The following is a 16312-nucleotide window of genomic DNA, read 5'->3' on the forward strand; positions in this document are numbered from 1 at the left end:
ATCTAAAAAAATCCCAAACATTAAAAACTTTAATTTCTAACCCCAAACACCATCCGTTACTATTGTCATCGCCCTAGTCGCAGCCACATACAAACGACCACCTCATTTGTGATCGCTCATTTAGTAATCGACGGTTATCTTAACCCCTAAAATTTTAAACTTTAACCCCTGAAACATTAAAGAAAATTAACTGACCCTTATTCTCATATGTAATGGGGTAAGGGGGAAGTAGGATAGTAGGTTGCTCCCAACGTCATGTTTAGAGTAATTTACGTGGAGACCTTCGAATTATGAAATACCCTCCGTGAGACTCGATCTCTTAAATCTATTCGGCCGGCCGTTTGAAACACTAACGACATTAATTGTCGGCCATTTGACCACCCATCGACCTTTCACCATTTGGCGCGGGACTAGCCAAATATTGACCCAAAGCCTTTGTTATTTGGGATTTACAATGGTAAGAACGGGGGGAGAGAGCAGGTGATGTCGTGAGAGAATTATTTTAAAAAAATATTTTTAATAAATAAAATTTCTCAAAAATATAAATGTGATACTTATTATTTAACCGATTTTCTAACAGTCGTTACGACCGATACACTAAGGTGATAATGTTTGCAATATTATACATCTAAATTGACTTAAAAAATAATTTAGACACTTAAATGAGAAAATAAAATAGTTTGGACATTTACTTTTATATTAAACCATAAAAGTATGATATTTTTAATGTTTTCTAGGAAATATCATTTACGATATGTATGCTGTTTAGAGAAGATGTATTTTTTGATGTATTAAAAAATTATCGTATCTTTTAGATATCTTTTATGAAATAAAAAACAATAATTTACTCACAAAAACCTTCCATTAGCCACTTATATGCTTGTGTAAGCTCGACTTGCAACGTTACAAAGTATTTATGTAATAAAACCTATGATCTGAATATGAGATTGATCGATAATCGATACAATCTACAATGATGCTCCAAAAGCAACAGCAAAATATAAAAGAATGTATCCTCTAAACGTACAACAAAAAACAAATTACATAGAAAATATTTTTCTAAGCCCCTACATGGTGTATCACTCAGAACAGTAAACACAATACTCTCTGTTGAGTTAATCGAATGACGAAATTGGTCAAGAGGGGGTGAATTGGCAATAAAAATTTTGTGGAAGCTTTTGCAGAAAATTGAAAGTAATTGCACAGCGATTTACAGTGGTTCGACTTTCTCAAACAAAGTCTACATCCACTACCTTAGCTATCCACACTAAGGATTTTCCAACAAATTCACTAATTTGTTCTTTCTTTTGAGGCCAAAGAGATAACCTTACAATTCCCTCAAGAGTATACCCCAACTCTTGAGAACACTCTTTTCTCAAAGGGAAGATTACAAATTTGCAAACTTACAAGAAAACCTCACAAGGTAAGATGTTTGCACAATTCTAGAACAAGAAAAGAACACTCAAAGAAAATTACAAATGAGCACAATAAGTGTTCTTTGAAAGCAAAATGAATATTGAATGAAAATTGGCTTGAATTGCACAAACTTTGTGTTTGATGCTTTCTCTCTTGTTTCTCTATGATTTTCTTACTGATCAAGGGCTTCAGAACTTGTTTAAATACACCTTGGATCACTTCTGAACGTTGGGGATGATTAGAGAAGATATTATAGCCGTTTTAGTGTGAAAACATTTAATAAAACAGCTTGGAGCGTGGGGGGAATCGGTTCCCCCTCATAGGGAATCGGTTCCCTAAGTGTTAAATTCAAATATTTCGACCGTTGAACAGGGGGGAATCGGTACCCCCTTGGGGGGAATCGGTTCCCTCCGAGCATTCTGGAAATCTCGGAGCCAAACCATTCAGGGGGGAATCGGTTCCTCCTATGGGGGGGAATCGGTTCCCTCTGAGCAATCTGGAATTTTTGGCTTTGAATTGGTTCGAAATACTTTGTAAAATTATTTTGAAATTGTTTTATGATTAAAACTTAATTTTACACTTAAGTAAGGATCAAAAATGATTTTTGAAACATTTGGAGTAATGTTTTGATATTCGAATAGTTATATCGAATATCCTTAGAAAATCATTTGGAAAATCTTAAAATCCATTTAACTTAATTTGAAAATCTTAAAATCCATTTAACTTAATTTGTTATATCGAAATATTAAAATGTTTCAACAATCTCCCCTTTTTGATATAACAAAACATTTTAGTAATTTTAAGATTTTTGAAATCAAGTTTTGAAATTACTCCCCCTTACTTTAACACCACTTCAATTTATTATGTAAAACATTTAACACTTATTCTTCTCCCCCTTTTTGTTAAATCAAAAAGACATTGTAAAACAAGGTTTTGAAAATCATTTAGCCAATTGATTTATTAATTATAAGCTTAAGCTGCTAAGATCACAATCAAAAGAGAGGTTAGCCATTAGTTTCATAAATCAATATTCATAAATAATGTGATATGGCAAAATTGGTCATATTGCTAATGATAATGTAAATGATGCAAAAATAAAACACGCCAAACATATAAGTTCACACCATTCATAAATCCAAAATCCAACAATCCACAAAATCAAACAATTCAAAATGTTGAAACAATATTCATTTTGTTCAAAGTTTTAAAGCTAAACATAAAATCAAGCATCCGGATTGGTAGGAGGAAAACGGGCTCGCATAGCAGCCATTTCATGAGTTAGTTCATTGATACGAGCGTTGGTTGATTCATTGTTTGCACGCATCTCCCGAAGAATCTCTAATTGTTGAGCTCCCATTGTGGATAAATGAGACTCTATAGAGGAAAAGCGCGAGTCCATGGTAGCGTATCGGAAATCGAATGTCTCCATAAAGGATTGAAAATATAGAGGCATTTGATGCGTTTGTTGTGCTTGCTCCTCGGGCTGATCAGGCTCATCTTCGGCTTCATCAATATCTTGCATTAATTGCTCAAGCTCGGGATCTACGTCACCTTCGGGTGGAGCTTGTGAAGAACTAGCTCCCGGAGTAGAAGATCGAACCCATTCACCGGTTTCTTTGTTCTTTACCCATCCCGCTCTCGTTAAGGAAAGAAGATTTATTTGTTTCTTAAGAGGAAAAACGGCATCTAGACCGACTCTAAGCCCAGCTTTGGAAAACAGATTACTCAAAAAGCAACCGTAAACTAGAGATGAACAGTGTTTCTTGTTAGGAACAAGATTTACGGTTTCAACAATTTCAGCAAAAATAATCTTAGGTAGGTTAATTTTAATACGGTTTTCGAAACAATGTAACCACCAAAGATCCAAAGCTCTAAGAGTAGAATAACGACCTCCGGATGGTCGAAACCACCAAGAAATCATTAGATGAAGAAAACGCTCATGTAGGTCTAAGACACTCGCACTATCTCTTCTTTTATAACGAGAACCTAAAATTTGTTTTTCATTCGAAATACCATCATTATCTAATCCAAATGTATTGGCTATATATGTCGAGTCAATATATAAGAATTGTCCTAGGAGGTAGGAACGAATTCCTATAGTTTCGGTTTCAGCTTGGTTTTTAACACATACAGCATTAGAGTAGAAAATACGAACAAGTTGATGGTAAACGATGGGTTCAAGATCAAATAGTTTATCAAATTTCCATTCTTGTAAAATGGGAAGATATTTAAAATCGATAGCTAACATAGCTTGACGAGAAGGAATACGTTCTTCCCGGATTTTGTAAGAATCGAAATATTGATAATACCAAAATCGGTGATTTCTAGACCCAGGATGATTGAAACACGAATTTTGGATAGTCAAGTTAGGATCAGTGGGATTGGGATTAGAAATTGGAATAGAAGGAGGATTTGGAGGTGGATTTGGTTGACGACTAGAACGACTAGATGAAGACCTAGGACGTTTAGGATTTGACATGGTGAAGGAAATCAGAATAGATAGAATAACCTGCAATTTTAAAACAAATGTATGCAATTCAATTAATCCCAAAACTCAAATGAGTCCTCAATATTTCAAGATTCTCTAAATCAATCCTAATGGGCAAAGTTTTTGAAAAACTTTTGAAAAATATGGTTTTGAGAAACAATATATGTATAGTTTTTCATAACAACAACATAATTTAATCAAAACACAATAATTTAAAAAAATAACATTTTTTTTATTATTATTTTTTTTTATTTCGAAAATTTAAAATTTTTTGAAAAATTCTTGTGTTTTTGATGAAATTAGTTGTAACATCTAGTTTATAATCCCTAAATTAGCAATGCCCGATCACTATTTCAACCTAGAACTAATTACAACTAATCCTATGTTCAAAATAATGAAATAGAGAGTTTAGAAAAATTACCTTGAAAGATGAAGATTGAGGGGATTTAGATGTTGTTTGCACGACTTTAATGATTTCAACAGGTTTAGAAGATGATATTTGAAGTAAATTCCGATTAATATCGTCGATTTGAGACAAAAATGGAGATTTGAGAGTGTAGGAGGTGAAAAACGGCGGAAGAGAGAAGAAAATGAGGGTTTGGGATTTTGGGGGTGTTCTGTCGATTTTAACAGAACCCCAGGGGGGTATCGATTCCCCTGTGGGGGAATCGGTTCCCCTTCAAAGGGGAATCGGTTCCCTCAGGGGGGGATCGATTCCCTCTGCACCAAAATGCTAAAATCCGATTTTTTTAAGCACAAAATGCTAAATTAATCTTTTCTAGTGGTATTGGCAACTCATATATCAAACATTAATTATGTTCAAATAATTAAATTAATCTTTAATTGATTTTTGAACATAAAATTAATTTTCATTAAGAATCACAAACTCCCCCTAACTAATAGCAAGAATGCAATCAAAAATTATTATTATAAGCATTTTTCAAGATTTATTAAAAGTGCTAAAATTATTTTAAACACTAAGTGAAGATAGGTTGGTCAAACCTAATTCTCTCCTAAGTGTCCAAAATCTTTCCTTGTCTAAGGGTTTTGTAAAGATATCCGCTAATTGTTGCAAAGTATCAACAAATTCTAGAACTACATCTTCCTTAGTGACATGGTCTCTAATGAAGTGATGTCTTATTTCAATGTGCTTATTTCTAGAGTGTTGGATGGGATTTTTAGTGAGACAAATAGCACTAGTATTGTCACACTTGATAGGAATAGTACCTACTTCAATTCCATAATCAAAAAGTTGTTGTTTCATCCATAAAACTTGTGCACAACAACTACCAGCTGAAATGTATTCGGCTTCAGTGGTAGATAATGCAACACAATTTTGTTTCGTTGAAAACCAAGAAATCAGCATATTTCCAAGGAATTGGCAAGTACCGGAGGTGCTTTTCCTATCTAATTTGCATCCTCCATAATCCGCATCAGAAAAAGCATGCAAGCTAAAGCTAGAGTCTCTAGGATACCAAAGTCCTAAACTAGGAGTGTCCTTAAGGTATCTAAAGATTCTCTTAACAGCTAGTAAATGTGATTCCTTAGGACATGATTGAAATCTAGCACATAAGCAAACACTAAACATAATATCCGGTCTACTTGCAGTTAGATAAAGCAAAGAGCCAATCATTGACCTATATAATTTAACATCTACACATTTACCTCCTTCATCTAAGTCAAGCTTTGTTGAAGAGCTCATTGGAGTGTTATGAGGTTTCCCATTTTCCAGTCCAAACTTCTTGAGCATATCTTTGACGTACTTAGCTTGATTAATGAAGATGCCATCTTTTCTTTGCTTGATTTGGAGTCCCAAGAAAAATGAGAGCTCCCCCATCATGCTCATCTCAAACTCACTTTGCATTAGCTTAGAAAATTCTTGACAAAGAACATCATTAGTAGAACCAAATATTATATCATCAACATAAATTTGAACTACTAATAAATCTTTACCTTTTCTCTTTAAAAAAAATGTAGTGTCAACATTTCCTTTTAAAAAACCTTTTTCAATTAAAAAATTTGACAATCTTTCATACCAAGCTCTAGGAGCTTGTTTTAAACCATAAAGAGATTTTGTCAATTTTAAAACATGATCCGGAAAATTTGAATCTTCAAAACCTGGAGGTTGTTCCACGTACACTTCTTCTTTTATAAAACCATTTAAAAATGCACTTTTAACATCCATTTGATATAATTTAAATTCATTGAAACATGCAAATGCTAATAACATTCTAATTGCTTCTATCCTAGCTACGGGAGCGTATGTTTCATCATAGTCTATGCCTTCTTCTTGAGTATAGCCTTGAGCAACAAGTCTAGCCTTGTTCCTCACTATATTACCACTTTCATCAAGTTTATTTCTAAAAACCCATCTAGTACCTACAGTAGATTTATTACTAGGCCTTTCAACTAATGTCCATACTTTACTTCTCTCAAATTGATTTAATTCTTCTTGCATAGCCATAATCCAATGTTCATCTTTTAATGCTTCTTTGATGTTCTTAGGCTCTATGCATGAAATAAATGCAACATAATTACAGATATTTCTAAGAGAAGATCGAGTAGTTACCCCTTTTGATGGATCACCTATAATTTCACCATCATTGACATAGTTGTACTCTCTTGGAAAAGATACTTCCCTTTCTTCAATGGTTGGATTCTCGAGGGGATCATGAGTTTCCTCATCTTTTGTTTCTTCCTTTGATGATGATTCTCCAACGTCATGTCTAACGTCATTTGCTTGTACAATACCTACATCATCATTAACAGAAGAATCCTTCCTCGGAAGGGGATTATCATCGAAAACAACATGTATAGACTCTTCTACAACTAAAGTTCTTTTATTAAATACACGATAAGCTTTAGAATTTAAGGAATAACCCAGAAAAATTCCTTCATCACTTTTAGCATCAAATTTACCAAGATTTTCTTTACCGTTGTTTAAAACAAAACATTTACATCCAAAAGGATGAAAATAGCTAATGTTAGGCTTTTTATTTTGAGAATTTCATATGGAGTTTTCTTTAAAATTGGCCTAATCATTACTCGATTTACAACATAACAAGCGGTATTTGTGGCTTCCGCCCAAAAATATTTTGGCAAATTATTTTCACAAAGCATGGTTCTAGCCATTTCTTCTAAAGTTCGATTTTTCCTTTCAACAACTCCATTTTGTTGAGGGGTTCTAGGTGCTGAAAAATTGTGGCTAATACCATTAGAATTACAAAACTCAATAAATCCAAGATTTTCAAATTCAGTTCCATGATCACTTCTAACACTAGTGATAGAGTATCCTTTTTCATTTTGGATTATTTTTGAAAATGTGATGAAATTTTCTAATGCTTCATCTTTAGTACTTAAGAATAGAACCCAAGTGTATCTAGAATAGTCATCTACCAAGACAAATGCATATTGTTTTCCTCCCAAGCTAGTAGTTCTAGTTGGCCCAAAAAGATCTAAATGGATCAATTGTAATACTCTACTAGTTGATACATCATTAATAGATTTAAAAGAAACTCGTTTTTGTTTTCCTTTAGCACAAGCATCACAGATTTTATCATTATCAAATTTAAGCTTAGGCAACCCTCGAACTAAATCACCTTGAATTAGCCGTTGCAAAACACTCATACTAGCATGACCTAGTCTCCTATGCCATAACCAACTATCATGCTCATCCTTAGCAACTAGGCATAAATTAGTCATATAAATAGAATCTAAATGCACCATGTAAATGTTTCCTATTCTATGACCAACAAGCATAATCCGATTAGATGCAATGTCAATGACTTTACAACCATTAATTTCAAATAAGACATTGAATCCTTTATCGCATAATTGACTAATACTCAATAGATTATGCTTTAATCCATCCACATATAAAACATTCTTAATTTGTATGGAAGAGGTATTACCTATTGTACCAATACCTTCAATGTGACCTTTTGAATTGTCTCCAAAAGTCACTTCTCCTCCATTTTTGGCGTTAAGCTCAATGAACCGGCTTTTGTCTCCGGTCATATGTCTTGAGCATCCACTATCAAGGTACCATGAGTTTGAATTTGTTTCCCGTGCCTTGTAGCAATGCTCCTTTCCCTACAAACATAGATTAATTTTTGATTTTTGGTACCCAAATTCTTTTGGGTCCATATTCATTAGTTTCCAAAATCCTAGTCCCTTAGGTATCCATTTGTGTAGGATATTTTTATCTTTAGTAGTAATGAGTTCTTTAGGAACCCACACACTTCTAATGATTTTTCCATTAGAGGTTCTTTGGGGACCTCTATGATTGTAGTTTCTAAAACTTTTTCTAACAAAGTTAGATTTTGAATTTTCACCTTTTTCAAAATGTTTTGTTCCAACTTTATCAAAAGAAGTTTTAAGATCATCAATTTTCTTTTGATGATCATCATTGATCTTTGAAAGTAAATTTTGCAAATCTAAATTTTTCTTTTCAAACTCTTCTAGTTTGATTTGCAAATTTTTGATTTTACTTTCAAGATCGTTGTTGGTTTTGGATATGAGTTTGTTTTCATTTTTCAATTTTGAAACATCATTTTTTATATTTTAAAAACAATTTCTCATAATCCGAAGCCAACCCATTGTACTCCTCAAATAACTCATCATAAGATAAATCATCAAAATTGGATGAGTTAGAGGTTACCTTAGAATCTTCCCCGAATGCCATCAAGCACAAGTTTGCTACTTCTTGTTCCTCTTCATCGGAACCTTCTTCATCGCTCCATGTAGCCACATGAGCCTTGTGCTTATTCTTTGATTGACCATTTTTCTTCAATTATGGGCAATCATATTTGACATGCCCCGGCTTTTTGCATTCATAGCAAATGATTGGGTCCTTCTCTTTTGGTTCATTTTTTAGGCCTTCGTTTCGTTTGAATTTTCTTCCTTGGTAAGGTCTCATCATTTTTCTAAACCGTTTGGCAAACAATGCCATTTCCTCGTCATCATCATCATCATTAGAATCACTCTCATCTTTTGTGGATTTGAGAGCAACTCCAATGTTTTTCTTCTTCTCCTTCTCCTTTGGTGTCTCTTCAACTTTATCAAGGTCCACCTCATCTTCAAGCATCATCTCATGAGTGAGGAGTGAACCGATAAGTTCTTCAAGAGTTAAGGACGATAGGTCCTTAGACTCAATGATTGCCGTCTTCTTTGATTGCCATGATTTTGGGAGGGAGTAGACTAACTTCCTCACAAGCTTTTCATTTGAGATGATCTCTCCATATGATTTGAGACCATTGACAATCGTTGAAAATCTATCCTTCATAGCTTTGATGTCTTCATTTGGTTTCATCATGAAATTTTCATAGCTATGCGTTAGAATACTAATTTTTGATTTCTTTACCTCATCGGTACCTTCATGTGTAACTTGAAGCTTGTCCCATATTTCTTTGACGGTTGTACACGATGAAACTCTTCCGTATTCATCTGGTCCAAGAGCACAAAAGATAATATGGATGGCTTTGGAGTTGAGCTGGAACATTTTTGTATCTCCTTCACTCCACAACCTTGGATGAGTGATAGGCTTAATGTATCCTTCTTCTACGGCATTCCATGCTCCCATGTCACTTGCTTGAATGAAGTACATCATTCTATTCTTCCAATAGGCGTAGTTAGCTCCATTGAAGAAAGGAGGCTTGTTGACGGGCATCGAATCGAGACCGGAGTCGAAGTTTGAAGTGGAGGCCATTGATGACTTGGTAATCGATGTAACTCTTCCCGGATCGACTCAAGAGGCGATTAAACCTTCAAATGAGTTAGGCTCTGATGCCAATTGTTGAGTTAATCGAATGACGAAATTGGCCAAGAGGGGGGTGAATTGGCAATAAAAATTTTGTGGAAGCTTTTGCAGAAAATTGAAAGTAATTGCACAGCGATTTACAGTGGTTCGACTTTCTCAAACAAAGTCTACATCCACTACCTTAGCTATCCACACTAAGGATTTTCCAACAAATTCACTAATTTGTTCTTTTTTTTGAGGTTAAAGAGATAACCTTACAATTCCCTCAAGAGTATACCCCAACTCTTGAGAACACTCTTTTCTCAAAGGGAAGATTACAAATTTGCAAACTTAAAAGAAAACCTCACAAGGTAAGATGTTTGCACAATTCTAGAACAAGAAAAGAACACTCAAAGAAAATTACAAATGAGCACAATAAGTGTTCTTTGAAAGCAAAATGAATATTGAATGAAAATTGGCTTGAATTGCACAAACTTTGTGTTTGATGCTTTCTCTCTTGTTTCTCTATGATTTTCTTACTGATCAAGGGCTTCAGAACTTGTTTAAATACACCTTGGATCACTTCTGAACGTTGGGGATGATTAGAGAAGATATTATAGCCGTTTTAGTGTGAAAACATTTAATAAAACAGCTTGGAGCGTGGGGGGAATCGGTTCCCCCTCATAGGGAATCGGTTCCCTAAGTGTTAAATTCAAATATTTCGACCGTTGAACAGGGGGGAATCGGTACCCCCTTGGGGGGAATCGGTTCCCTCCGAGCATTCTGGAAATCTCGGAGCCAAACCATTCAGGGGGGAATCAGTTCCTCCTATGGGGGGGGGAATCGGTTCCCTCTGAGCAATCTGGAATTTTTGGCTTTGAATTGGTTCGAAATACTTTGTAAAATTATTTTGAAATTTTTTTATGATTAAAACTTAATTTTACACTTAAGTAAGGATCAAAAATGATTTTTGAAACATTTGGAGTAATGTTTTGATATTCGAATAGTTATATCGAATATACTTAGAAAATCATTTGGAAAATCTTAAAATCCATTTAACTTAATTTGAAAATCTTAAAATCCATTTAACTTAATTTGTTATATCGAAATATTAAAATGTTTCAACCCACAAAATTAAAAATCACAAAAGGAGATGAAACTATTGAAAGACCACTGATAAATTAAAAATCAGAATCGAGCGAAGTGAAAATCCTATTCATGAATGTAAATCGCATATCCAAATCCAATCCGAGGGTCTAAAGGAGGGAAGATCAGCATGATAACAAATAAACACAGTCTTGATCAATCGTGACGATATCGAATCAAACTTTAAAAAAAAGGATAAACAAAAACACAACAACCAAAAGACCGAAAACGTGTCATAAAGACAAAAAAACGTGTCATAAAGGCATATAAAAACGTGTCACAAAGACATATTTATTAAACAAAAATAATAAATAAATATACATTATAATAAAGCAAAGAAAAAACAATTGATACCGACGGTCGACAATCGACATTGAGGCTGATGCTGCTATTGATCATAAAGAAAAAAAGAAAAAAGACTAACGATGGCTAAAAAAAGAGAAAAAGTAGGACAAATACTAAGTCTTCCTAAATAAAAATATTAAATATACTTTAAAGGTCAATTTAGTATTATTTTTGAAAAGTGATTTTGAAAAATACAACTTAAAATTTAAATAATCGATATTACTGTTAGAAAGTGATTTAAAAAAAAAATAAAAAAGTCTATTTTAAATATTATGTTGTAAATTAAAAATATAATAACAAATTTATTTTAAATATTATGTTGTAAATTGAAAATATAATAAAAAGTCTATTTTAAACTAAAACAATAGAAAAACAATATTTAAAAAATTTCAAACTATCATATTATGATAATAAAATTAATATTAATTAAAATTAGATAAACTCATAGCATTTGAAGAAATACACTTTAATCGTATTAAGTTACACTTATCATTTTAAATTGATTATCATCATTTAATTAGTATAGTATTATATTTTACAAATTTATACATTAAAATTACTCAATACAGAAATTTTAATTAAAATAACATCTAAAAGAAAATCATCGAAAAATCCAACTTAGTATTACTTGACAAGTGTTGTTCCCATCATAAAAATGTTCAAATTTTATTTTATAAATGTACATAGGAATCAAATATAAAAGAATAAAACCATTTCAAAATTTATAATTAATTATAAGGCCTAAAAGTCACATTTGTCTATGCAGTAGATATAATTTATCATTTTTGTCACTATCATATTTTCGCATCAATCTAGCCCTAAAAGTTATTTAATTGCATCATTTTATACTATACCATTTAACTTAAACCCTAAATAGATAACCTTAATCCATAACCCTATAACCTATAAACCTTAAACTTTAACTTAAAATCATCAATTTAGGGTTTTAAGTTAGGAATAGGATATAAAATGATGAAATTGAACAACGTTGAGAACTAAATGGATATGGACAAAAGTGATAAATTAAGTATACTATAAGGACAAAATATACCTTTTTACCTAAATATAAATTTACCTTTTTACCTAAATCAAATAAAAATAAAGAAAATAAATATAAAAAATATTAAAAATTTAATGTGAAATGATAATCATTATACACAATATATGTAATGAGATTATTAGTTAATCAAATTATTATTTAATTATTTTTTAATAATATTTAATATTTGGAATCTAAAAATAATAGAATATGTTAGGCTCAATGCAAAAATAATGTCCAAACTATACCTTAATTAACTTTAGGTACCTAAAGAATTTTTTGTTAAAAATATGTACTTAACGTTTTCTACGTTATATTTTTAGATGTCTACAGTTAAAAAAAACAATTGCTAAGTGACACAAGTGATTTTTATATTTTTTTTGAAATTTTTATTTTTAAAATTAACTTAAAAATATTATTATCATTTTAAAAAAAGAAATTCAAATGTTTCAAAAATATGAAAAGACCCCTAAAATTCTTAAACTCAAATCTTCTAATTCCTTTGTCAATCACTATTGCCATTATCATCATCGCCGGCCGCTATTGCTGCTGTTACTATCACCGACCGCATATTCATTGGTCATCCCTCTCCATGATCCCAACAAAACTCTTACATGTTGGTAACCACCCAGAAAATCCTCCCTTCGTAACCACTCTTCTAATCGATGCAAACATGAAATCATGCCCATCTCGTTCAGGAATTCACGATTTCCCTAACTCGACTTTCAAGAGAGATGCTTGATGACGATTATTGTTCCACCTTCGCCAATCTTGTTTCCAGAATCAAAGGCCCTCAGGCCTTGTCTGCTTTAAGGTGAAGGAAACTGTTTGCAGATCCAGTCCCTTGAGGTCTGCAGAAGACATGTAAGAATCCATTATATATAGGAGAAAGTAGAAGGCCCCCAATTAGTCCAACATGTTCATGGACGTTAACTACTGAACATTCATAAAACTCATTTCCTACTACACAAACAGTCCAAAACTTATTCTCTTCGGCTATTGGCTTTAAAATAGAATCTCCAAAAGAGTTGTTACGAACACGGGGAGATTTGTTGGGATTTGTGACCTCATGAAAAGGGATGATCGGAGGGTATGCGGCCAGCGACAATGACACTGACCACGTTGCACGGCGATAACAACTAGGGATGGGCACGGGTCGGGTTTTGGCCAACCTGACCTAACCCGAAAATTTTACATTATCCACCCGACTCGAAAAACATATACCCTCCACCGACCCGAATTTTTAGATAAAATTCGAACTCGATTCGACCATACCCGAAATAATAAATAAAATCTTATTTTTTATTCAATTAAAACAATGATTTAATTGAAAAAATAATATATAGAGTGGGTATTACTGTAATTATTTCTAAATATATATGGTAAAATTATTTTTTCCCCGGTCGGGTTGAGTATTTTCACCCTAAACCCAATTCCGATCGACCCGAACATCATCTTTAAAACACCTGGTCCAAACTGATTTTTTTTTTAAAAATCGACCCGATCGGGTCGGGTCGAAACTTGTCGGGTTCGAATCCCATGTCCATCCCTAATAACAACAATAACAATCGGCAAAGAAGTTGGATGATTTGAGTTTAGGTATCTTAGGGGTCTTTTTTATATTTTTAAAACATTTTAGTTTTTTAAGAATAATTTAACATTTTTAAGTTAATTTTAAAAAAATAAAAAATTCAAAAAAAATATAAGCATGACACATGTCACTTAACGATTTTTTGAACGGTATACACTAAAAGTGTAACGAAGAAAACGTTAAACACATATTTTCAACGAAAAATTCTTTAAACACATGAAGTTAACTAATAATATTGTTTGGATACTTATTTTTACATTAAGCTAATATTTTAATATAAATTTAGTTAATAATTATATTCTTAGTTTTAATTATCACATAAATATGACATTATTTAATTGAGGTTAATTTAAATTAATTTATTATTATCATTATAAATAATTACAAACATATATATATACACAGGAAGAAGCTGTTTAATAATAATTGTAATTATAAGATTACTAAAATAACAATAAAGATAATAATAAGAATGGCCTTAGATTCTTTCGGTGGTTTACAGGCCGGATATCCAGTCGGGAGTGCATGGAACCCCGGTATTCGGAATCCATGTATTGGACTTGAGGTAGGGGCCAGGGGTAAACGTCTTGGCCGTGTTAAGATCAACTTTCTTGATTCCAGACCATTTGACTCTGCCGTCCGTTTTGGCGCCAGGTCCCCGGTTGCCGAACTCGACGAAGTAGGAGGTAGTCTCCCCTTTGCCGGGGAGCATTGGAATGTACCCTTCCGGTGCGATGATGTCGTCGATTTGGGTCTGGATGATGATGGCTGTGGCAAGAATCTTCCATGGTCTATTGAGATAAGCTTTGTTCGTGTCCTTCACCGGGATATAGTCTTTGTCGCCAGAGATGGTGCAGTTGTGTAGAACGAAGCCGCCAGTGGAGTTATGGAACATTTTCCCCTGTGCAAGGACAATGCAGTTCTGTTTTGGACCAGGTTTCCTCACAATAATCTGGCAGTTCTGGAACACCGCTCTGGAGTCGCCGAAGATGAAGTCAATGGTGCCGGTGATGACACAATCGCGGAAGAATTGCATTTCCTTATGTGCGTAGAGGGTGTCTTGGTACCCGTTGAAGTGACAGTTGTAGAAGACGCCTAGGTCGCCGGTACTTCTCAAGGCGACGGCTTGCTCACCCTCGTATCCGGCGGTGTTCTCAAATCCGATGTCTTTGGCTATGAAATGCTTCGCATCAACGGCAACAGTTGCAGTGAAGAATGTTCTGAGTTTACTCCTTATGACGCAAATGTCATTGGTAATGACAGTCTTGGTCGGACCATCTCCGATGAGCATAACATGTTCGGCTTCCTTGATGATGTGAACCTGCTCTTTGTAAACTCCAGCCTTAACGTGAATAATAAATCGTTGGGTATTCTTTTTCGGAACTTCAGCCAATGCCTTGACGATGCTATCGTATTTTCCACTTCCGTCTTTAGCAACCACCACGTTAGGCTTAATGGATCCCGCATTCGCCTGGAGGAGTCTCCGGTCGCTGTGGCTTAACCAGACAGGAAAGTCACTGTTCTTCTCCGACAAGAGTTTACGTTGTAACGGCGTGGTGCTGATGTTTTCGATGCTGGGGATGTTGAGGTCTTTTGCGATGGAGGATAACCCGTACATCATGCCGAGGGCGTTCATGTTAAGCTCCTGTGCCGTTTTCAAGATCGACTTCATTTCTCGGCGGCCTCGCCGTTCTCCTCCGCGAACGAGTCTATGCAGGTTTGCTGGCTGGTGAGGGCGCCGCTCAGCCACACCTGGATGTGCAAGAGAATATCGCCGATCTTGCTCATATCGTACTCGCCGAGCTTGTTGAATGAATCTTCTAAGTCGTCAATGGCGAAATCCAACACCTCTTTACAAACCTCTAAAGCATTCTTCTTACCTTTGTCTTTCTCCAGCTCCTGAAGCGTTTTCGAATCCGCCAACACCCTCTTTATCTCCGTCACCGTCGCCTGAAACCCGGTCCTTATCAACTCCTTCGGATCACTCGAGCTCGACGATTCAAGGCTCTTCTCACAGGTTTCCTTGAAAGCCGTGGGTTGGCAAACGGTCTGCACCGCCTTCGAAGAAGTCGATATTTTCTCCTTCTTCGCATCATTCAACCCCACGGCGAACACCACGGCCACCACGGAGGCCACCACCGCCACCAAGCAGACAAGCACAAAAACAACGTTATTAGCCATTTTTAAACAGCTTTCCCCCTGGTTATTAAAACCCTAATAGAGACGAGAAATACAGAAATCTTTTTCCTCCCTTCTTTTCGCTTGAATCCGAACTTCTCCAGATGGAAGAAAGAAAGAAAGAAAGAAGATTATTGCAGCTGCGTGGGGCTGCTTATTGCTTATTTATCATTGCCCGTTGAGCTGCTTGAATTATCTGCATTTCCATTCCCCTATTTATACTTGAAGGAGATCACTATTTTTAGCTATGCCTTCGTTTTCTATGATCCACAGATCCACCGGACGTGCCAGTTTGTTCAAACTTCCTCAAAATTTATGGATTTTACATTTAAACACTAATTTAAATATTTTACATAATTTTAAATTTATATA

The 16312-nt window shown here is 34.4% G+C and overlaps 1 protein-coding gene across 1 annotated transcript; it reads right to left on the reverse strand.

The window, feature by feature from the left end:
• Nucleotides 1-14258: 14258 nt before the first annotated feature.
• Nucleotides 14259-15434, reverse strand: LOC120178477 (probable pectinesterase/pectinesterase inhibitor 58). The gene has a single exon (XM_039184309.1). It carries the CDS (start codon nt 15432-15434, stop codon nt 14259-14261), a length of 1176 nt encoding a protein of 391 aa, XP_039040240.1.
• Nucleotides 15435-16312: the final 878 nt, after the last annotated feature.

This window comes from Hibiscus syriacus, unplaced genomic scaffold (genome assembly GCF_006381635.1).
Source record: "Hibiscus syriacus cultivar Baekdansim isolate YM2019G1 unplaced genomic scaffold, ASM638163v2 tig00112350_pilon, whole genome shotgun sequence".
NCBI lineage: Eukaryota > Viridiplantae > Streptophyta > Magnoliopsida > Malvales > Malvaceae > Hibiscus > Hibiscus syriacus.

What these genes read in the sequence shown, in the direction of transcription:
- LOC120178477 (XM_039184309.1), bottom strand. Translation starts at nt 15,434, where the DNA reads ATGAAGTCGATCTTGAAAACGGCACAGGAGCTTAACATGAACGCCCTC.